Source organism: Populus trichocarpa, chromosome 10 (assembly GCF_000002775.5).
Source record: "Populus trichocarpa isolate Nisqually-1 chromosome 10, P.trichocarpa_v4.1, whole genome shotgun sequence".
Lineage (NCBI taxonomy): Eukaryota > Viridiplantae > Streptophyta > Magnoliopsida > Malpighiales > Salicaceae > Populus > Populus trichocarpa.
Window position 1 is genome coordinate 18178421 of NC_037294.2, and position 23660 is coordinate 18202080.

Sequence of the window (23660 nt, forward strand, 5' to 3'; positions counted from 1 at the left end):
ATTGTTGTTCTAGCTGTATCTCTGTGCATTCCATGTGATGTCTCATGTAGTCTTACCGTCCCAAGAACAGACACATACACACAGCCTAATCATGTGAACACAAAAGGGAAAAAAATGATGTCAGAACTTAGAACTACTAAGAGAGTTGTATCTTCAGGTTGACCGTACCAAATCGAAACATATCAGAAGACGAGATATGGGGATAACTCCTACTCTCTTTTTTCCCTGATAGTAAGTCAAATTTTCTCACTTTATCTAAGTAACCGCTTAGAAAACGAAATGCCGATGAATATTGCGCAACTAAGAAGCGAAATGTCCGCAAAATGATTTTGGCTGAGAGTGCAGAAAAATAAGATTTGGACACAGAGAGGTAGTTGACTGGAAAAATTTACAGTGTAATTAGTGATATTTTATTAATAATATTTTATTTTTAAAAAAAAGATAAACAGTTGTCATAAAATCTTAATAAATTAAAGAAACTAGTTGTCTCAAACACAAATCTGTAAAAAAAAACCCCAATCATTGCATCAAAATACAATTGAGATGGCGGTACCTTTGGTTATGTTTTGTCTGTGAATTCTTGAATCTTTGATCCAACGACCAGAAACGGGTATGTATACGAGATCATGCTTGTGCATAACCATAGTGGAACCTTTCTCAAATCGAATCCAGAATTGTAAAGCTCATCCATCTCACATTCGACATATGAAGTTTCTCGGTAAAACAGGAGAGAATAAAGGCAAAATTAAAAGATTTTGCATGAGATAAGAATTACACTCTCTTTAGATACCCTCCAAAACCAAATCAACGACAAGAACACACCGTAAGAACCACATAAAATAAAGTAAAATAAAATATTCCAAAAAAAAAAAAATATATATATATATAAAGCGAAATTAGTACTTACCATGTCTTGTCTTTCTTTGAAAATAAACAAGCAGAGGAGTGAATGCTGATATCTCTCCTTCGTGCCTACATCAACCGCCAAACCCTAGTCACTCTCTACAATTTCCTTTCTCGAATACTCAACAAAATGAATTCCAATGCCCCCCCACAAGACCAAGAATCCCCCACCATTGATCACCCTCCTCAATTCGACCCATCACAACCCTCCATTCCAATCTCATACCCAATCAAAACCCTTGAAGAGCTTGAAACTCGTTCTTATTTTGAATCTTTTCATTGCCCATTTAACAAATCTTCTGTTCCTTTAAAACCCAAGTCTCTGCCAAATAGGCCTAGGCTTCTTGTTTGCCATGATATGCAAGGAGGTTATGTGGATGACAAGTGGGTTCAAGGAGGCACTAATCCTGATGCTTATGCTATTCGGCATTGGTACTTGATTGATGTTTTCGTTTACTTCTCTCATAGTTTGGTTACTCTGCCTCCTCCTTGCTGGATTAATACTGCTCACAGACATGGTGTCAAGGTACTTCTTTTCTTATTTATCTTTTTTGCAATTCTTTAGCTGAAATGGGTTTTTTTTTAAGTTAATTTATTAGTGGAACGAGTTTAGTTATTGAAATTATATGTGAGGAGATTCTTTATTTTTGGACTTTTTTTTCTGAATTAGCAGGACACTGGTTCGGTAAATATGGTCCTTTTGGAGTTTATATGTGAAAAGATTTTTTCCTTTTGGATTTTTTTTTTAATCGTAAGGAAGCTGCTTTGGTGGTGAAGTTGTGAATTCTGGTTCTTTTGTAGTTTACCAAAGTTTTTATTATTATTTTCAGTCTGCAGTGATATATGAAATTGAAGAAAGAATTGGTGTAATAATGTCACATAGGGTAGGCTTCTGCATTGGTTATTAATGGTTTAAATCTTGTAAATAACATCTTTAGTTTATTTTAATTTTTAAAAATGGTTGGTTGAATGGCAATGTGCATTATTGGTATAATCTTTGATGTACAAATTTCGACTTTTTTGCTTTGAGTGCCAAGTTAAGAACTTGTTGGTAGAAATTAACAACCTTTTGCATTGATCTCACAGAAATCTGAATTTGATATATCCTAGATTCAATTTTTACTTTCATGGAAAAAACATTAGCCTGTAATTGTAAAACAAAATCACTTGTTTTCAATGGGAGCTCAGACACTATGGTATTTTTTTCCTTGGATACTTTGGTTTTGCCTATATTATTCTCGCTTGATGTACTGTTATAAGTGGATGGCTGAAGGAATTGATGCATTTAATTTTATTCCTTGTTCCTTTTGATGGAAGGTGTTGGGCACTTTTATAACAGAATGGGATGAAGGAAGACTTATTTGCAATAAATTGCTTGCAACAAAGGAGTCTGCTCAAATGTATGCTGAGCGATTGGCAGAGCTTGCCATTGATTTGGGCTTTGATGGATGGCTGGTATATAGTTTGTTAAAATTTCGTATGTTAAATCTGAATTTATCTTGGACCAGGTTAAATAATTCGCATCGTGTCATTTCAATCACTTTTTTGATGTGTTTGAAAGTACATGCTAAATGTAGTCTTTCTCCTTTATGTCAAGCCTCCTTTGACAATTACTACCAGAAATTTGCTTTTTTCTTTCAATCTTTGATACTGTGCTCCATGATACAAAGAGACACGTTAAGTATTTGGAGCAACAGAGAATGCTTTTCCTGAGGAAGAGTGGAAAGGAGTTCAGATGTGATTTTCATTCTATTTCCATGTGCTTTTTGTATCTTTATCTTTTTCACTTACCTTTTCAGTTGAGGTCGCAATTGCTTATTGCAGATTAATATTGAGGTTAATTTGCTTGAGGAGCAAATTCCTAATCTTGAAGAATTTGTGAGCCATCTGACCCATACAATGCATTCCTCAATGCCTGAATCTTTGGTAATATGGTGAGTATTTAAAGTACTGCATTCTACCTATCCATCCTGATTTTTTTTTTTTTTTTTTGTAGTGATTATCACCATTTATGCAGGTATGACAGTGTCATAACCACCGGACATCTTAGATGGCAAGATCAACTGAATGAAAAGAACAAACCTTTCTTTGACATATGTGATGGCATATTTGTAAACTACACATGGAAGGTACCAGATTCTCTTGTTCTCTTCCATATAGACCTGATTTTTTATTTTTTCATTTCTTCATGTGCACAAATTTAATCATTTGCCAAGCAGAGTAACTATCCAGATCTTTCAGCTGCTGTGGCTGGAGATAGAAAGTTTGATGTCTACATGGGAATAGATGTATTTGGAAGGAAAACTTTTGGTGGTGGACAATGGAATGTAGGTATCTCTCCATTCATTTAGACATTTGAATCTTAATTACAAGCTCTATCATATGATGTAGGTCTGTTTTCATCATTCTGATCAGATTCAGTGCATGTGGAAGACATTCATTGCACTTTTTTTTTTGTCCATTGGTTAACAGTTATGATATCCACCCATGTATTTTGTTAATATTTTGATTGAGTTCCAGGAACATGTAATCTAAAAGACCAATGTCAGCGATGATCTCACTGTTTTTTTAAAGAAAAGAAAATGCCATGATCTGTTTTATCTACTTTAAAGGATTATGGCTATCTTCTACTCTATAAGAGGTTAGTGGGGCTGAGGCTTTGTTATTGATCCAATTAGTGGGTTTTGGGAGAGTGAATACCTTGAAAAAATATGCCGTGTCCACCTTCCACCTGAAACAATTGGATACTTTGTCCTTATGTCGAAAATGATATTGTGGACTTGTAGCATTCTTGATGCTTTCTGTTTGAAATGGTACCAGTTTTTGTCACATATGGATCCTGTGTTTATGCTGGATTGATCCATATTTTCTGTACATTTGATAGGAGTTGGCTCTCATTTTCTTTTAGGAAAACAAATCATAGCTCTCATGGGTGAAGTAATATGATCTATGGCAATGCCAATATGGGTGGTGATTTGGAGGAGTTTCTCCCTGTTGTATCTTCCTTTCTTTTCATCCATAGTTATATCATTTTTGTGCCAAAAACAAAAGAACTGGTGAAGGAATAATGCTCAAAGCATAAAATATAAACTTCTTAAGGCATGTTATGAAATCATTTGTACACCAACAATGGCATATAGGTGTTGAGTTTGTCACCTACTGTACTTTAAGTTGTGGATATAGTTTAGTATTCTTTGCTAAATTTACATCTTTAAACTTGCATGGGGAACTGTAGCTTCTTCTTAATCTAGTAACTGTGATATCAGACAAATGTCGCACTTGATGTACTAAAGAAGGCTAACGTGTCAGCTGCCATATTTGCTCCTGGATGGTTATACGAGACAAAGCAACCACCTGATTTTCAGACTGCTCAAAATCGGTAATCCTGTTGTATCTTTTTGCAAAATTTCATGAATATAATATTTTGGTTCTGATATGGCTTTATGTTGTACCGCTATAACATATGATGCTTCCTTAGCCTTCTATATCTCCTGCAAAACTTGTCTAGATTATGAACTGTGTTTCCTAATACCTGATACAAATCAACATCACTTTTGCGTTAGAAGTTTAGATGCTCTGAAACTTTTCTTTTGCTTTCTGGATAAAGAAAGATGATGATGCACTTTGCACAATGCTTTCTGATGTTGGCTGTGATGTTTTGTCTTAAGATTCTCTTAATGCTTTTCTCCTCTTTACTTGCATGCATGAACTCAATAAGGTCAACAAATATCTTGCATCCATACTTTTTGATATGGATACTGTCTTTTTCAGAGAAATATTACATTAAATTATATGTACTGGCAGCTAGAATAACAGTTTTCTCTTAGAATTCATTATCTTATTCCTTTGATTTGTGTAAATTTGTTCTTTGCCAATGAAACTGTTATCATCTGTTGTTTGCTCTGAACTAAAAGTTTTTTTCCAGATTGCCTGGAGTCATTAAATGACACTCCTTTGCTCCTCATTACTTTTCTTCTTGCAAGTCAATTTTCTTGCAAGGGTATGAATTTTGCATATGCATAGGTTAAAAGTAAAATATTTCTTTTTCATTTGGTACCTAAAAAATCTTAACACTATTTTTCTTTATGAGTTCAATTGTGATTGTGATGTACTTTGTGTTTGCAGTTGGTGGGAACTTGTTGCTAAATCTTGGGGAAGAGTAAACAATTATCCTAAATTACTACCCTTTTACTCAAATTTTGATCAGGTTTCAACTACATCCTACTCTTTACACTGATTTCCTGAAAGCTGGAATGAATAATTGTTGAAATGATTTTGCAACTTAGCAAGCACTCTTTCAGATTGTAGCAGAAAGCATTCAATGAAATAGGTTTAAGTCAAATAAGAATTATACATTGTGTTTTATCTTTCTGTAAGTGAGCTGGTGATAGGATTCCATTCTTCTCGATGCAGTTTCTGCATTGTCCTTGAGTAATCATGTGATTGCAATCATTGGGACTGATCTATAAATACTATTCATGATCGTCACAAGGGTGGAGGTCAAGCATCCTTCCAAGTATTAGTTTTCCAAGTACTGACAATCTTGATATTTTTCAGGGTCAAGGCTATCATATTTCTGTCGAGGGAAACCAACTAACAGATGCTCCTTGGAACAACATGTCTTGCCAAGGCTTTCAGGTGTCTTTTAGTATGTTTGGTTTGGCTTGTCTTGTTTTTTGATATTTATAGGAGCTTTCAGTTTTCTTTCATTTCACCATGTAGTTTTATTTTGTTATGGAATGAAGAAATTTTGGAGACTTCCAACTATCTCTCCAAAGTGCATTATAGAGAAACTTTTGATCTTTCAGGACAGGCAGAAGTCACACTTGCTATCTGTTATGAATTTTATTAATAATATCAAATGCTCAATATTCAATGAAGAGTGTATACATTCTCACAAAACATTGTGACCCTCACGTTATTATTAAGTCACAATTTATGATCCTTTCTGAGTTCTACCTGCATAGATGGGAATTTAATAAAGCTTTAGTGAAGGCACGTGAGTAGTATTTTAATTCATGTCCGCCAAGGAAACTCCCATAAAATCCCTGTAAAGACCAAAGTGTAGCTAAAATTACTACCATATCCCAAAGCAATAAGAAAGATAATTTTTGTTGCTGAGAAATTCTGGAACTGCACTCTCGCAAAATGCATTATACCATAGCAAAAATAGCACACCTCTCCAGCACTTGCCCTCTTTTTGTACTACCAAAGCCTGCAAACCCTGTGAGAAACATCTCCTCTATGCATCAGATGCACATTTTCCAAGCAAATACTAGATTCTAGCTTGTATCCAGCAATAGTGAGTTCAATCTTGTAACTCGTACAGCTGCCCCTTAAAGCTAATTATCAAAGATTTGTCCTGCTTATCTTTGTATGCTTTTGCTTCTGTGTTTATCTTTGTATGCTTTTGCTTCTGTGTTTATCTTTGTATGCTTTTGCTTCTGTACCATGGCTTTGTTTGGCCTTGCTATGTTACAAGTTAAGCAGCTTTTTGTGCAGCTTTTAAGGGTAGAAGTGTTTGATAAAAAAACTTGCTTTTATAAAAAGCTGGCATGCCAAAGCTGATTATAAGAGAAGCATTCCTTCCCCTGCTTCTCTTATAATCAGATAAAAGGGATGCTTTAGCACAAAAAAGGTGAAACAAACCCCGTGTGTGTTATGGAGATGGAGAGGCATATTTGGTCAGTTCAGTTGGCAAAATTTAGTTTTTAATGGTCTATCTGAAATATTCCAATACCTGCTATTATTTGAGCAGCCATCAGTAACATCATTGACACCAGCTTGTCACCATGTCTTATTTTTCTTATCCCTTCTCTTTTGGCAGCCTCGTCTTGAGTTTATTGATGGACCAACTCCAGATGCTATTCAATTCATTGTTGAGTAAGCTTCAGTGCTTATAATATTTTTTTTATTTACTTCATATTACAGCTACTTAGTAGTGTTGATTCCACTACATGAATAATAGCATATATACACGTTCATAATTTAGCATATGTACAAGCCTACTAGGACACTTGCAATCAAGATTCCGATTGTTTTCTTCTTAATGTTGTTATTCAAAGATAACTTATTTGTGGTGTAGCTTCATATTGACAGAAAAACGGTATGTTTATTGCTCTGTGGGCCTAGTAACATCATTACTTCATTATAAGTGAACCATATTTTTGGATGGTAGCACCATTTTGAGACTTCCTTATGGATGCTTCTCATTTATGCTTGCTCTTTCAGTCCTCCATGAGACTTAAGCATGATAACGACATTAGAACATGCTAGTATCTTTCACCATTTTGAGATTGGTGGCCTGTTGCTAGCTTACATAGCCCATGACATGACATTGATACTACATTCCTTGCACCAATTTTGATTTCTGTATGCTGATTGTCACTCCTCTGACTTGATTTGAACATATATTTGCAAATGATAGCTTCAAGGAGGAATCTTATAATGGGGGAGGAAACATCACATTTAAAGGAACTCTCGAAGAGAATGTTCCTTTCACAATAAGGCTTTTTCAAGGAGAGCTTCTTTTGGACAACCTGCATCTCGTCCTTACATATTCTGTAAGCTTTCTTATTTGGTTCAAATTTGATGACATGAGAGTATTCCATAATAAAATGGCAAACCCCTATTTCGTATCCATCCTGTAAAGAACTCAACTGCCGTTAAAAAAAATTGAAATGAAATTGCTTGAGGTAAAATAGTAATTTAAATTTTGAAACAGTAATACTGTGAACATACAGTTCTTAAGAAAAAATGAGTATGGATAAGAAATATTTGAATGAGGTTGCATGTGTTTATGTTCCCGTATCTCTAGCTAAACAGAGTTTTATTTCTTTTTTCAACGGTTATCCAACTTTATGAATGAGGTGTGCCTGTCGATTGGAGACAGAATTTTGGGACACATTATGCAGACATTAAAACTGATAAAATAATTACATTATTTCTTCAATGTGTTTTCATCTACTTCCATCTGGTTTAGCTGTTAACACCTCAAATAATGCCAGGTGAAATCAAAGGGGGATTCGCTGCTGGGCCTCTCTCTTCAGTTTTCATCTGTATTGAGTGAGAAGATAATGGTACTTGTTGCACCATCAGAAATGAATGGGTTGTCGCACAAATTCAGTAAAATGATTATGCCAAGTCAAGTTAGCAAAATGGCTTCAAAATGGATCATAAATGAGGGTACTGTTGCAATGGATGGGTTCATGTTAACAGAAATCCATGCTGTGTGCTACAGGACGAAGTCTACACCTGGTGAATTGCGATCCGAATTCAGAGCAGATAACCAAGATAGTGCTCCAGCTCCCAGTCTCGCAGAGTATTTTGCAGTGCTTGGTCACATCACGATTAAAAATTTCTCAGGGAACTTATTTTTTCCTCCCTCAACTTCATGGCTAACCGAGAGTCAATATATTAAATATAGCTCAATTTCGCAGGGATTCAAAACTGTCAGTTTGAAAATCATTTGGAAACTGAAAGATGGAAATGATTTTCTGTTCCCAAAGTACAATATCTATGTAGAGAAACTAACAAAACAAGTTGATGGAAATGCAACTGGAACACTAGTAGACGCTAGGGTGTACCTTGGGGCGGCACACGTTCAAGCGTTTTATATGTCCGACCTTTCCATTCCCTCACATATCGGTAGTCTCAGATTCATTATCCAAGCGTGTGCTGCTGATGGGACCTGCCAGGAGCTGGACGAATCTCCGTATATGCTACTGGATGTTGAAGGTCAGTAAGCTAATTGCTACGATTTCCTTTTCCATTTGCATTAGTATTATTCCTTGAGGAACCGCAAATGGCATTGCTTATATCTGGCGAGTGCTGTATCATTTCAACACACAGGTTAAGATAAGAATTATTTATAATAAATTCCTCCTCTGCAACACGTGTTTCTAACTGCATATATTTACTCCTTATTTGCAATGAAAGATAAATTGTTTTTAAATTTCTAAACTGATCTGATGTCTGAGGTTACTAGCTTAACTGAAATTCCTATTTCACCCACTGACATATAACTACTAAAATTCCAACTTTCCTTAACTGAATCACCTACTTTCACTTTCTGGAAGTTAAAGATGGAAGTCCAGTGGGTAGGGAAAAGAATCTCATGTCTGAGGTTACTAGCTTTTTTCACTGCTGGCGTGCTAGTTGGCACCCTTCCTATGTTGTGTAGAAACATAACAGGCAGCCAAATAATGCACCGTAGAAAACAGAATGAAAAAAAAAAAAAAAAGGAAGGAATACCTTGTCAAACTTACAGATAGCATCTTTAGTAACAAAAGAAATAATCTAGATTACTGCCAAAAAAAAAATCTAGAAATAACTATTTATTCACATTAAATGGGAATGTGAGTGCTGTACAAGCGGCATGTGGACGGCTCTCATCGTTTGGTCATGATGACATTTCTGAAAGTCCGGTGTCTGAAAGTGACTGCTCGCACGCAAATCACAGCTAGAAACTTGACACAATGAGGTTTAGTACATGTAACTTCCATGGTGGAGACTAGAAAGAGTCAAATTGATGTGAAAATAAGCAATGAATTGGAAAAATAATCAAAAGTTACATAACAAGACAAAGGCAGCTCTGTTTCACCTATCAACCTCGAACTTGGCTAGTTTATGGAGACAGCAGAGGATAGTGGAAGGATCCTGTAGTTCTCATTCGAGTGCTCGAGGATAATACATCCAAAAGCAAGGTGCTTGGTTTTCAAAAACCCTTCCCTCACAAGTCTTAATTAGTTAGTTCTACATGACTCTTAATGTCTTCTACTCCTAAGTCCTCTGGACTAGATTTCTTGGAGCACTTTGCTTCAATATAAGAAAGCTAAGTGATTGATGGGAGTTACCACTCCAGTATTAATTGATTCCATGCTAGTTAGTTTAGATTTTATGCTTGGAAACAGGGTACAAACTCATCCAATTTCCTCCTCTCACTCCACCAAGCAATAACAACACTCTCACAAGAGTTCATGTCATTAAGCTGAAAAGTACAATTACAATTTTATTTTATTTTTTTGTTGTTGCAGAAGGGATTGTCCTCCCTGCCATCATGGACCAATGTAGAAGCAGTCTTTATGTTCAAAAGTTATCTGGAATTACTGTGCATTTCTTTTGCCCTTCCTACGCAACTTGCTCAATCTGGACCAGGCTAGACATATCAGTAACTAATCTCCAGGTCCACTTTTTGTCAAGGCTAAAAAGGACTTCGCGGCAGTATAGATATGCAAATATTTCTAGCCACCATCTCCACTTCCAGGAAAAAAAAAATAAAGAACGAACAAACATGTACCGCATAAAACTTAAAAAATCTTTTTCACGAAATTTCATATTCATTGCACCACAGAAGCTGCGGTGGGGCCCCGAGATATCTGACCCCACAGGCACAATATACTCATCGAGTTTAAGGTTTTACACATGTTTTACCATAATCTCATTGCGTAGTTTAAGTTCGTCTCATTCATATCGTCTCTCTGTTCCTTTTCCTTACATGCTGATCAAGTCGACACTCGGCAGTACCACTCCGCTCTATTGTCGCGGTGGGAGAAAAAGAAAAAAACAAAATTAGCTGGCGGGCTTCATTAATCATCTAAACTAACAAAATATAATTAAATGATGATGATATTTCTCGTTTGTCACGGATTTTTATCTTAAATTTTTCTTTCTTTCTTTCCTTTTAAAAATACAGCTTCGATCTTGTGTCTAATAAACTGACAATTAGTCAAGGGACTGCGGCAAATAAATATATATTATGAAGCTTTATCAGGTAAGAAATGTTGGAGAGTGTTGTAGCCATGTTCTCCCTGCTCAAGATCTATCGACCCCATCAGATCTATGGACAGAGTCTTTCATCAGATCCATCAACCATATCAGGATGTATTTCATCAGATCTATTAACCCTATGAGGATATATGTGAGGAGATTTTTAAACTCGTTCGATCCAACTTCTATTTATCATTGGGAGAAATTCAGAAAATGCAGTCTATCTTTCTTTTTTTATTAATTATTGCAATGCTTCATTTTTTTTCAACCAAGTAAATTTCAACTCAACTCTCTATATGAACATTCATATTCTTTTTCTTTTTTTTTACATATAATTTATTAATGCTGGTCCCGGTAAGGTTTTAGTTATTTCCTTTTTGTTTGATGATATCATTTAATGGGTAGATCATCGTATTGATAACACATGCATCTAATTTAATAAATTATTGATCAACATTTCTATTAGAGAGTTCAACGTCGTTTAACAATTTATATTTTCATTTTAAACTGATTTCTAAAATGGCATCAAAATCACATAATCATAAATTTGAATCCTAATATCCATGTTTTTTTAATTAAATTTAAAAAATTAGATATATTACTTGAATCATCTCATGGTTTCTGTATGAACAACCGGTCGACCGCTTTTAGTTTTTTGAGAAATCAGTTGATCGATTATTCAGTTTCTATCTTAATAATATGTTATTTTCACTTTTAATCTTCTCTTAGTTTTTGTCTTTTCTATCGGTTGTTTTTTATCAGTTTTTATCTGAGTAATTATATTTCTTAGAATATATCTCTTTTATTTTGATATAGTTTTTTTTCTTAATTACAATTAATCTTATCAAAAAAAGAAAAAGATCTCGCAGCTCTGATCAAATTTCAAGAGACTGTCAAACTGATGATCAAGCTCGCAAATATACATTGAAATTTGAAGCACAAATAATCTGCTTATAGTCTCTTGTTGTTTTGCTTAACAAAACATGTTGTCTTCTTTACCAGGAAAAAGTAAAAGAAAAACCAATGAAACGTACGCGTAATGTCATCACTGACAACTAGGAAACTTCCAAAGTACATTGTATTAAGTGAAATTTGATCTCGTGATATTAATTAATAGTATTAGGAAGCCCTTGCGTTGTGACCATATCTCCATTGATACAGTTGCTTTCATTTACTTTTCTGTTTATCGTTCCCAAATACTGAGACATGCAATTCAAAAAAAAAAAAATCTTGTTAAATATTACCAACCACCGAAGTTTCAAGGGACCATCCTGTCATTTCATGTTGCCTTTCTCTATATTTATGACCCTACATGATTTTAGCTTCTTTTGTAGCTTTTCTTTACCCTTTCAAAGGTTCAAGCTTTTTCATGGCAACGTATTCAAGTTCAGTGAAAGCAGGCATATTATATTGGCTAGAAAAGACATTTATAGTTACCGGGAGTTTTATATTTTAAACAATTCTGCTGCTATGTCCACAATAATCCAAAACATGTGGGTGCGTTGTGATCTCAGTGGAAATATTTGGAACAGTCATGGAACAGAACTTCTCCATTATTAATTTACAACCGCAGGCATAAATGACCTTTAAAACTAGAAGTTGCTGCCTAAGGGCTACGAGGAGTAGAGGATTTGAGAGGGCATGTAATATAAGTGTGAAGTTTGACCTGCAAAATGCTTCTACCTTAAACAAAGCTAGCTATCGAGGAATCTTTTTGAGTCAGTTGCTGCCTTTTGTCTTTTATTCTTCACCATTTAAAATATCAGTTTGATTCGACATATAATTGTGTGGAGAGATAGGACCAACAAAGACACGCTGTTAAGAGCTCAAAACAACAACGAAAATTAGTCCCTCCTGTATACTTCCCATGAACTGAGCACTAAATTCCTTGTACAACCTTCCACTTGAACTTGGTAGAAGAATCTGTGATTCGATTAGACTTGCGGCTAGTAGAGTGGTCCAATTTTGTTCTTTTTTGCACCTGTTGATATTTACTAAATTTGGTGCCCAGCAACTAATTAACAGTAGGAATATATATAGATGTATTTAAAGCGCCATAGGAAATTCAAACGGAAGCATATTAATTGTGCTTTTCTGCTGAACAAAACATTAAAAAAAAGGCCAATAAAAACAGAGAATGAAGGGTAAAATGCATAATCCATGTTTCCCTCATATGAGATTACCGCTTAATTAATTTCACAGGTATTTAATTTTAGCTGCGAAAAAACATCACAGTTCTTGTTGTGCAGAGAGCAGCTATTGCTAAATGCAACGCCTAGTAAAAGTCTTGGGCGCGCTTGCTATAGGTTTCACTGTTCAAAGCCGAAGCAGCCACCTCATTCAAACATACAGAAGCCTAAAACTATTATTTAACTCTCTCCTAAGATTCCACTTCAACGGGCCATAACTTGTTAAAAGTCGTCCTTGTTTTTGACAGATCATTGTTATACAAATACTATCTTGTTAGAATGATGATGACCTATATATACAGGTTTTTGGTTGTGTTTCGTCATCTTAAAAACAGGAGAGGTCCATTGAATTTTCCTTCACTGGCTGCTTATCATCTTTCATCATTTATGAGAACCCTGTATTTATATTACTGTAAACAGCTAATTAGTCACCACAAGAATTTATGTCTGGATTGTTTGGGAGGCCACCGACCCCTAACTTTAATAGGTTACTTAACCCAAAATAAAACTTAAGCTTACTACTTCACCGGTCACATGCAAGAGTTGACCTCGTCAAGTCACCATTGTTTTAAGACAAACTATACTACTGATCTGTTGGTTGCAGTGTTATTTATTTATAAAGCGTATTCTTTAACTAACATCAAGTAAGGACAACCCTTCCTCTCTCCAGTTATATTACTCTGAGAACATAAAGTGAGCAATAAGGGATTAAAGCTAGCATCAAGTTCTACTAATTAAGAAATCATGTCTCCAAAAATGCTCTCTCTCTTGAGAGAATCATGAATTGCATTGCTTGAAGAGCCATAATTCAGGTACTGAGAGAGGCTATTTTGGAGAAGAAATGACTTGTCATCATCTGGGCCCATCTGTGAGGTTGGCATCACAGGTTCATGCTGCATCTGGATGCATAATATCTCTGCTTGAGCCACTGCAAGCTGCATTTGTAGCTGGGAAACCTGGTTTTGCAGGTAGGATATGGCTCCAACACATCCGTAAACTGGGTCTCTCACTCTCGCATTCGCTTCATACACCAAACTGCTCACTGCATCCGCTCTCTGATGAACTGGTAGCTCCTACTTAGCCAAAAAAGAAAAGGTTAATGTCTATTTAATTAAGATAACATGCATCTCAAAATCATTATTAGAGGGAACTTTCTTTTCTGGACCAATTGGTCGGCCACAGCACAACCAAGCTATCTTTATTAATTAGCATCTTTCATTTTCCCTACCAAAAGAAAACCACTCTCATTCCAGCACACATATGATATGTATACGTACATATATAATAACCACATATGTACCTATGATTAGAACTTAAAAAAAAAAAAGAGAGAGAAAATGACAGACCTGTAACATTTTGCTGACATTGCTAGCACCAAAGACTTTGTGGACAATGGCAAACTTGTGGGGGTCATCAGAAGGGAAGTAAGGAGAGAAAATGCAGTCCTTAGCGCATCGGCGTCTAAGTAACTTGCAGGAAGCACATGGTGAATTTCCACCCATTTTGTTTGTAAAAAAACTAGGTCTGTGAACTGTGAAGAAGAGGGAAAAGAGGAGGCAAACCTAGGAGTAGATGACTAGAAATCTTGGGAGAGAATGAGGCCGGAGTGGTATATTTATAACGGCTTAGAACAGATCGGATTCACAAACTGTTTAGGGACATCGATGATTAAAAAATAGGACTTTGGTACTGGTTGTAATTAATTATGATGAAGTCTTATATCAGACAAGAGAGTACTTGCACTTTCTTTTTCTTTTTCTTTTTTTCTTTTTGCAAAAAGTTCTTAGAGATTGAAACCAAATATGCATATTATTTTACGTTTTCAGTGATCAATTGATGAGCCATTTCAGACTGTTCCTTGGGGTATTTTAGTAATATCAAATGATTATTCTATGATTAGTTTGAGGAGGGTAGAAGCTCAGGTACTAACCTCTCGATACTACTCCCCAACTCTTAGGACATGAACCGTAAATCAATTTAGGCAGTCTTATTTTTTTAGAATGAGTTTTTTCTTAAAAGAAAAAAAATCAATTAGCTAGGTATGTATGATCATATATCTTGGTTAAGTGGCAAATGTTTACCCCTGTGCTTCTTGTGTAGATAGACCACCGGCCAAAAAATGGTTGTAATAGTACCTTACTTCACGTTTTTAGTCTTCTTCATCACCGGACTAGGAAATGTTGTGTTTGGTTTATTTCAATGGGAGAATTATCTTTTTTCTTTTTTCTCTAACTAGAAGGCAGCAATGATCGATTCCGCAGTCTAAAACGAAAATCGCTCATATCACAACAAACGACAAACAACCCTAGCTACACATGAAACAAAATCCTCAACCATGTACGTGTCGATCCAACTAAAACTCTACGTTCACGGGAATCCGTTCTGGGTAGTCATTACAAGTGTGCCTATATGTCTATTACACGAGGAAAATGCTATGGAACCAACGGTTCCAGATGATCGCCGACAACGTCGAAATTGTGGTATGCACGGTTTAAGGTTTCCACGTTGTCCATTAATCATAATCGACTCTTCCTCCCACACGGATAGTGCTATAAATGTGAACCCATCTGGGCAATTCAATAAAGATTGTGTCTTTTGCAAGAAACATGTTCTAATTAACATGTATAGAAGCAGATTTTGCTCATCTCCAATCTTATACTTGTCTTGATATGTGAAACCCTAGCCAAGAACACGAGAGAGGAGAGGAAGCTCTGCAGAATGTTTGTTTGGACGGACTCATGCTTTAGTTTGACATAAATAGCCATACTAGCCGTTAAATTCACTCTCCCTGTACAGTCACAGGAAAGTTGATTTATGCATGTGCTGCCCAATGTTAACTGTAATGTTAAGGTGTGCTGCTTAGCTAGCCGAGTTCTCCCCACATGGAAAAAATTGTACGGTCACATAATTCAGCCATCCAGGTGATGATAATTAGTCTGTTACCAGCTGTGGACCCTGTTAGGTCCAATTTTTTTTCATAAAAAAATAATGCTTAGATATGTTACAATTGCATTTAAATAAAAAAAATAAAAGGTTATAGACAAAATAGAATCGAATGAATTAATTTTATTTTAATTAAATAATAATAAAATAAGCTACGATAACAAATTAATAGATTAAATTAAAAAATAAAAGATGATTGTGATAACCTGGAAAAAAAAATTCTAAAAGGGGATAATGATATAGTTCAATTCTCATCTTATTAAATACAAAATAGTAAAATTGGGTGAAAAAAAAAACCTAAAAAAGTTGACCCAAGTTAGCGTGACTGGAACCTTGGTAATCAGAGCCAAGCCAACCCAGGTAATCCCACTAAACCCACTACTCATGTTATGAAATTTGAATAATTCAATGGAAAAGAAAATATAAAAATTCACAAACCTCATTTTTAAAAAACAATAAAAGAGAATCTACGTTAACTTTTCAAATTCGTGACCCGATTTATTAGATCGAAAGCATCCTATCTGTAAAAACCATGAAATACAATTCCAATTAATCAAATATTGAAGTATGAAATTGAAAAAAGAATTTCAATTATACAAATGAATTAAGAAAAAATAGAAATTAAAATGATGAGGATCAAAATTTAAACACAAAATAAATTTATTTTTTATTGAAAGGTGAAATTGAAAAGAAATATCAACTTAATAAAAGGACCTAAAAAAATAAAAAGGATGAGGATCGAAATTCAAATAAGAAATTCAAATAAAATTTTAATTGAAATGTGAAATTGAAAAGAAAAGTCAATTTAACAAAAGACCCAAAAAAATAATCAAAAAAATACAAATTAAATCGGAAAAAAGCACATATCCATTTTGAAATTAATGATGAAATTGAAAACAAATCCAAGTTTTACAAAATGATCAAAAACAAAAATTAGAAATCGAAGGAATATGGATCAAGGTGGAAATCTTCATTAATTAGAGAAGTATGAAATTTTGCATGGCTAGCACGAATGTTAAGGGGAAGAAAGAGAAAAGCATCATCAACGACAAATTACGCTCCAAAAGACCATGTGTCATCCTAGATAGAAGAGGACACGGTTATACTTTTAATGACACAATGGAATGGGGATTTTGGCCGTCATGAGGTGTTGGTGCCTCCCACACACATCTAGCTTTATGTTTCTTTTATTTTTTATATTCAATCAAAGATCAAATTGCCCATGATCTGACATGATAATAATAAAAAAAACCATTATGAAAAGATGAAAAAACCCTTTAACATCATTTTTATTTTTATTTTTGCTTTTAAAGGTATTTTGATCATTTTACTATATTTTTTGTTTTTAATTATATTTTATATTTGATCAAATATTATCAAATTGTCCCTCAGCTAACCTAATAACGATTTTAATATTTTTGCTTTTAATTATATTTTGGTCATTTTAGCTTGCTTTTAAAATGATAAAAAATTTATTTATTCTCAATCAATTTGTTAATAATTGATAGATCTTGGAAAAAAAATTTAATACTTTTAATAACCAGTTTTAAATTTTTTTTTATATAGAAAAAACAAAACATGAAAATATTATTTCAATAAACACGGTTTTCACTTTATTGTTTAGCTTTAGTTAATTACGCTGGCCATGATACTATCTAGCAATTTTTATAGCATTGAGCCTGAGCTGTGGACTGCTCACAGGTATATAAACTATAAAGCACCCAAGCTGATTAGCTGGATATGATTAAACTTTCTGACCTAGGCAGAATTCATATCTATATTTTAATAAGGATGCATGATAATTAATGAAATCAAAGAAAACACCCCCCCATACACACACACACCCAAGAATTTAATGAGACCTGACATGATTCCATACTAGTTTTCTTAAAACTGTGATGAGACCCAGTTCGAGGGAGATTAATATTGAAACTTGTATTGGTGTTGTGGAACCCTAAGTCCTCCTATTACCCAACTCTTGCATTTATTGTCCCTCACATGATTCCAAGCTTCTTTTCTTGTCTTCCAAAATAAAACAGCGCTTCTTTCATTGTAAGTTGGTCTCTTCTACATAATTTAATAAAGTCTTCATAAAATACAGACAAGAAATCGACTCCCAATTGATCAGAAGTATAATTATAACAGTGGGCACCCTAATGACAAAGGCAAAACAAGGTCTCCTTCACCTTTGGGTCTCAGACTGATTTCGCAAAATAGAACACAGTACTCACCAATATGCTATGGAAAATATCTACGTACGAGCTAGCTTTGCATAACACACACACACACATAAAAGATGGTAGCACTCTGTCAAGGGGCAATGTAACCTAACTATTTCACCTGATAATTTGGTGCTAGATCTATCCTCTTTTTTAAGTACCATACTAGGAGTCCTATTTTAAACTCGGTCAAATTCTCAAGCCTGTAACTGGGAATTGCCCAAAAACAGCGAAACTGAGTGCCCAGATAAAGAGCCTCTATTTACATATTCTTTTGATGCACCCTATGCACTAGGGGAAATAGATGAGAGTGAGACCATGGTAATGTGGGAGTAATAACCTTGTTTGGATTTCTCTGGTTTTTAAAAGTTTGAGACAAATAAATTACGAGGAAAAACAGACATCTTCACCATCTTGAAAGGAAAAAACATGAGACCTCCAATGCAAGCATTAAATGAGCTAGCGTCGTGCTAATGAAAGATTCATTCTCGAGATGCATGGTTTTGTATCATGATCTTGTAATTAAATGTTCATTGTTTTTTTAATTAACATTGGTAATCTCTTCCTAAGAAAAACATTGATAATCTCAATGCTAGCCGGTTGATGTGTCATTGTAAGATAACTTAATTTTGTCTCTTGGCAAGTATATATATTGTGTAAGAAAACCTCTTGTATTACCTTAGGCTTAGGTCGCGTGCCAACATATCAACGGTGTACTTTTTCTTTTAAAATTAATTTTCTAAATTGTGCAGATGCTGCTGTGAGCATTGAAATTAATTTTTCAAGAAATATAAAATCGTTTACATTTACAGTACCAATATTTATCTATAATTATCGGCGCATGATATAGGAGCTATATAAGACTTGCTAGAAGCTCAGATTTAGAGCTAGATGCTCCTATTTAGAACTAGGAAATCAACTAACTGACCTTAGCCGAAAGTTTAATTCAGGGATATATAATTAAATGGTAAAAAATAAGATCATTGGCTCTTAATTAATATATGTCATGAGAGCACACGGACAACAAATCTTTTTAAAGCTTGTATTTTAGGGTTACACTTTCTAGATATCTTATTGTATTGGGAGAAGTGTTATGCTTAAAAACAAACCACAGTCAGACTCTACAAAATATACGATGAATGATGGATTATGCGTGTTGCAATTATTAAATAATTGATTGAGAATAAAGAAATCAATCACCGGATTAGTTTGTGTGGAAAATTTATATAATTTATTTAATATATACAAAAAATTTCATGATTTTTTTTTATATATAAGAACGCTCTTATATTAAAAACTTATGTTTTACATGCGTTACGTGTAAAAAGGATGGTAAGATCAGCCAATTAACAATGTATGATTTAGAAAGTTTAACTTTTTTTGTTTAGTTTTTTCAGTAACAGGTTGCTAACGTTAATCTTCCATCGCAGAAGGATGGTAAGAATTCAGTTGAGGACACGTCGGCAACGCTGGTTCGGAGCACATATATTCATTGCAAAAGACCCAGAAAAACGGGCCTCGTAGTGCTATGAAGAGAAGATTATTTTTTATGGGTAAGAAAGAGGTGGCCTGTTGCCTGTGAGGCCGAGAAAATTTTGTGCTGAGCTAGGGACTGGAGACTGCATAGTAGCGCGGTAGCGCCCTGTAACTCCGCGAGAGACTAGACCGACTTGACACCTGGATCACAGGTTTTGATAAGGTTATTGGATTTTAACTGGGTTATTTTGAGTTGATTTTTAATTATTATTTTTTTAAATAATCAATATATTGTAGAGGGAGATAAATTTACGTGGAATAGAATTTTTATGTCTACAAAGGAATTATTATACTGATTTATTTATAAAATTAAATTTATCTATTAAAGAAAAATAAAAATCAGTACGATGAGTTTCATAGTTAATTTAGCTAGCTAAAACATGGAATTATTTTTTATTAAAAGACAGCGCGTATTACTGGTGAATTGTTGGATTCACGATGTTTGAGCTGATACGTTGAAATTTTAATTATAATTAAAGATGGCCAGACACAATAAAGGCTAATTTTATTGTCCCATGAGATTAGAGACTGTGGTGTGATACACCGTCTTTAATATCTTAGACTCTTTTTTTAAATGGGCTTTAAATACTCTTCCACAATGCAGTGGGTGCTGCTCATAGTACACAGGTCTAGAATATATTTGCCGGGGTTGGAGTGTTTTGTTTTTGTGGTTAAATATATATTTTTTAAATGTTATTTAAATTATTTTTTGTCTGAAAATTATTAAATTGATTTCTGTTAACTGTTTTTTATGGTTTTTATATATTAAAAAAAATCTTAAAAAATATTATTTTAATGTATTTAAAAAAAACAATTATTATTTTTGCTTACATGTATGTTTTTTTACATACATCGAGGCCATACAAACCACAATTAATAGTTAAGCACGTGAGTAATATTACTATGACAGACTGGATTGGGCACTAACAGGACTGCTTTGGTCTCTTTTTATAACAAGATATCTTCAAGCTCGAATATTTTAAAAGGGAGGACTAGAACTTGATATCTCTTAGTTCACAATTATTTGACGAGAAATTTATTGATTGATAAGTTTTGTGATAAATAACCGAGTTAATCTCTTCTCTATCGCTAAGTAATCCTTTAAAAAATTAAAAAATTCTTTTAAAGGATGTCGACTTGCAAAGCTCGAAAATCTCAGCTCTAGTTTCGGGCTTTTGCTCTTAACGTAATTCCATGGTGGAGTTGCAAGATTGTTTAGCAATTGGTATCCTAACCAGTAACCAGTCGTGACCCATTCCAAGCCTTTCGAGCTTGGGCCTGGATTCACCATTCAAGTTAACTTCCCTTCTAACGGCTGCAGGCTATTGGTCTCGATCTCTTCGAGGCTCCATTTCTCGGACCAGGCAAACAAAATAAATCCTAAAACTAGCTCGGTATTAGTTCCAGCAGACAGCAGTTCGTTTGACCGAAGCCCGTATTAGTTGTCAGGAATTGGGTAGTGGTCATGTCTCTTCTACTCTCTCTATTGGTTTGTTAAACCTTGCCCAGCTTGAATTCTGAGTAAAAATAAAGTGATTATGCCCCTATGGCGTTTTCTTATAATAACTTGAAGTAACTACTTTTATTAACCAAAAAAAAAAAAAACATGCCTAGCTGTAGTGAAAAACCAAGCATTTCACTATGCTTGCTCTACAATGAAACACCTTAAAAAATAGTGCTTTTGCGGCTTTTTTTTTAAATGATGCCGTTTTCACAAAAAAAATATGATTTTTTGGAAATTTTAGATATTTTATGCACTCTAGTCCTTGAAAATCTAGGTCGTGCATAAAAGTCCACAAACTTTATCTATGTTGCAACAATATCCCCTATGTAAAGGGATACAAGGCGAGAGAGAGAAGAGGGTGCTGTGATATTTCAAGTGAAAATAGCGTTGAAATTGATCCCATTGATTTTCTGACGGCAAAATTATCATAGAGTTGGAAGTTGCAACGACGGCGTCATCAATGTATTTTAAAAAAAAAATTCCAAACCACCTGCTTCCATCCTAGGTGAGTGGGCCTGATGTCACCAGGCCCACGCATCCATTTTTTTATATTTTTTACAGTTTTTTCTTTTATTGTTTATTTTCGTATATCAAGATATTTCTAATAATTATTGATTTTTTCCACGCAACTTAAAAAAATAATGATTATTTCATATGATTTGACTTCTTTATATTCTAAAAATGTTATTCTTATCGCAACTTTATTTCAAAAATAATAATTAATTATTTCTTCTTACGGAAATAAATATTTGACGATTGATCATTGATCAGCTTACTATACATGATTTTAAAAAACTCTATAACAATGTCGACGCTGAAACAAGGTTAATATAACACCGGCTTAAAATCACACAACTAATTAATCACACGTTAAGGTTAAAAAAAAGTCAAGATAAAAAGGATTTTATAGATTTTCTTTTCTTTTCTTTTTCATGTTAATTATATATTATTTGCTTGAGGTCATTTTTCTCCTAATAATTAATGGTTATTTTTGTACATCTCATACGAACCTCGCAAAAAAATAATTACCGTTGTAAAAAATAACCTTTTTATTGTGATAAAATGATTTAATATTTACTCGACCTTTATCTTGATGAAAAAAATGATCCATTCAACAAATCGCCATACTGTGATAAAAAGGCGATGAACTACTAGTTGTTTTATAATTATCTAAATCATCATCAGTCCGGATAAATAAAAATAAAATAAAAAAATAAAAAAAGATTTCAGATCGATCCATTGCGGATTTTTAAATACTTAGCATGATAGAAACATTTAATTTAAGCAAGTGGATTCTCTTCCGACACAGTTAATGGGTGCTACCTTCCAAAAGCCAAGCATATTTTATGATGACTAGGGAGATCCTCCACACACGCACGATCAAAGCCTAGAAAGATTTTTGTCTTGAATGAGAGTGACAGCGCCATAAAGAATCCATAAAAGTGGTCCCACTGCAATCCTCCTTTAATCAATCCCAAAGTTGACGTTATTTTCCCCAGCTCATCCTTATCACCTGGGTAAAAGGAGGCAAGTTTCTTCCACGGAATCATGCTCGGTAGACGTTTAAGAAACTGTGTAAAGTTTTTCACTCTCTTCTGAAGAAGAAGAGTAGCAATATCTTCGACCAAGGATGCTAGTTATGTGATCTAAAGTTTTAACCATGCAATTGCTAATATAATAGTTATTAGAGGCTTACATAATTATTAATTTTAAAATTTATAGAATTAATTAAAATACATATAAAATAGTCTGAACATCCACGATAATAATAATAAAAAAATATCAATATCTTTCCTTACAGCAATAATTTTATCTGCTTGACATGCCAATTATCCACTTGAATATATCACCTTCTGAAATAACTCATTCTCGGAGGTAGAATCATATGCGGATTTTATCTCCCAATCAAATCATATGAAGGTAGTTGTTGACGATCTACTTACACGTGCTTGAAGAAGGCCAGCATGTAAAAGGACATGATAATTTCGGGAAGTTTTAATTTTCACAGTCAATAGCATAAACGTTATCAATTATCAAGGCAAAATCATTCAGCATTCTAAATGAGATCTCTCCCATTTGCTGATATCAACTTGTTCTTTTCACGGAACAAAACAGTTTTTCTTTTCTTTTAGAAAAAAAAAAGAGATGAGTCTAGCAGTGAAGAAAATGATTTTCTCCCTTGACGAGCATGTTTGGCTAAGCATCCGCGGCTGTGTTTATTATATAACAGTTGCAACATAGTATTTGGTTATGAAATCAATCGTGATTTTTATGCGTGGATCCTAACATTATCTGCGTTGAAAACGCTGTTTTGTTGAAGCAGAAATTACATGCTTCTCTCGTCGCATTCCTGCCTCTCTGCTGCTTCTTGTGCACATTATGCTAATTAATTAGCATGAATAGTGTAGTTGGCTCCACTGTTCCAGCCGGACCGGTTCCGGTCCAAAACTTAAAATGTATTGAAACGGGTCCGATCCAGTAAAATAAAAAATATTTTATATTTTTTTAATTGTGTTTTATTCAAAAAACTAGTGTCTAATATTATTCAATGACACTACATAAATTAGACAAAGATCGTTTGATGACGTAGCATTTGCA

The 23660-nt window shown here is 34.2% G+C and overlaps 2 protein-coding genes across 2 annotated transcripts; one reads left to right on the forward strand and one right to left on the reverse strand.

Moving 5' to 3' along the window:
* Nucleotides 1–890: 890 nt before the first annotated feature.
* LOC7464622 (cytosolic endo-beta-N-acetylglucosaminidase 1) lies at nt 891–8865 on the forward strand. The gene is made up of 11 exons (XM_024609462.2): nt 891–1429; nt 2221–2358; nt 2728–2837; nt 2921–3032; nt 3123–3230; nt 4170–4282; nt 5029–5110; nt 5461–5541; nt 6731–6786; nt 7331–7466; nt 7911–8865. The coding sequence occupies exons 1-11, from the start codon at nt 950–952 to the stop codon at nt 8646–8648; spliced, it is 2154 nt and encodes a 717-aa protein (XP_024465230.1). The 5' UTR covers nt 891–949; the 3' UTR covers nt 8649–8865.
* A 4576-nt stretch (nt 8866–13441) lies between these two features.
* LOC7464623 (LOB domain-containing protein 12) lies at nt 13442–14571 on the reverse strand. Its single transcript, XM_002316155.4, has 2 exons — nt 14207–14571; nt 13442–13933 (listed from the first exon to the last, which is right to left on the reverse strand). Exons 1-2 carry the CDS (start codon nt 14360–14362, stop codon nt 13595–13597), a joined length of 495 nt encoding a protein of 164 aa, XP_002316191.1. The 5' UTR covers nt 14363–14571; the 3' UTR covers nt 13442–13594.
* Nucleotides 14572–23660: the final 9089 nt, after the last annotated feature.

Coding starts and splice junctions, on each gene's coding strand:
- LOC7464622 (XM_024609462.2), top strand. CDS start 950: ATGCTGATATCTCTCCTTCGTGCCTACATCAACCGCCAAACCCTAGTC. Junction 5,111..5,460: donor TTTACTCAAATTTTGATCAG/GTTTCAACTACA, acceptor GATATTTTTCAG/GGTCAAGGCTATCATATTTC. Junction 5,542..6,730: donor TGTCTTGCCAAGGCTTTCAG/GTGTCTTTTAGT, acceptor CTCTTTTGGCAG/CCTCGTCTTGAGTTTATTGA.
- LOC7464623 (XM_002316155.4), bottom strand. CDS start 14,362: ATGGGTGGAAATTCACCATGTGCTTCCTGCAAGTTACTTAGACGCCGA. Junction 13,934..14,206: donor ATGTCAGCAAAATGTTACAG/GTCTGTCATTTT, acceptor TTGGCTAAGTAG/GAGCTACCAGTTCATCAGAG.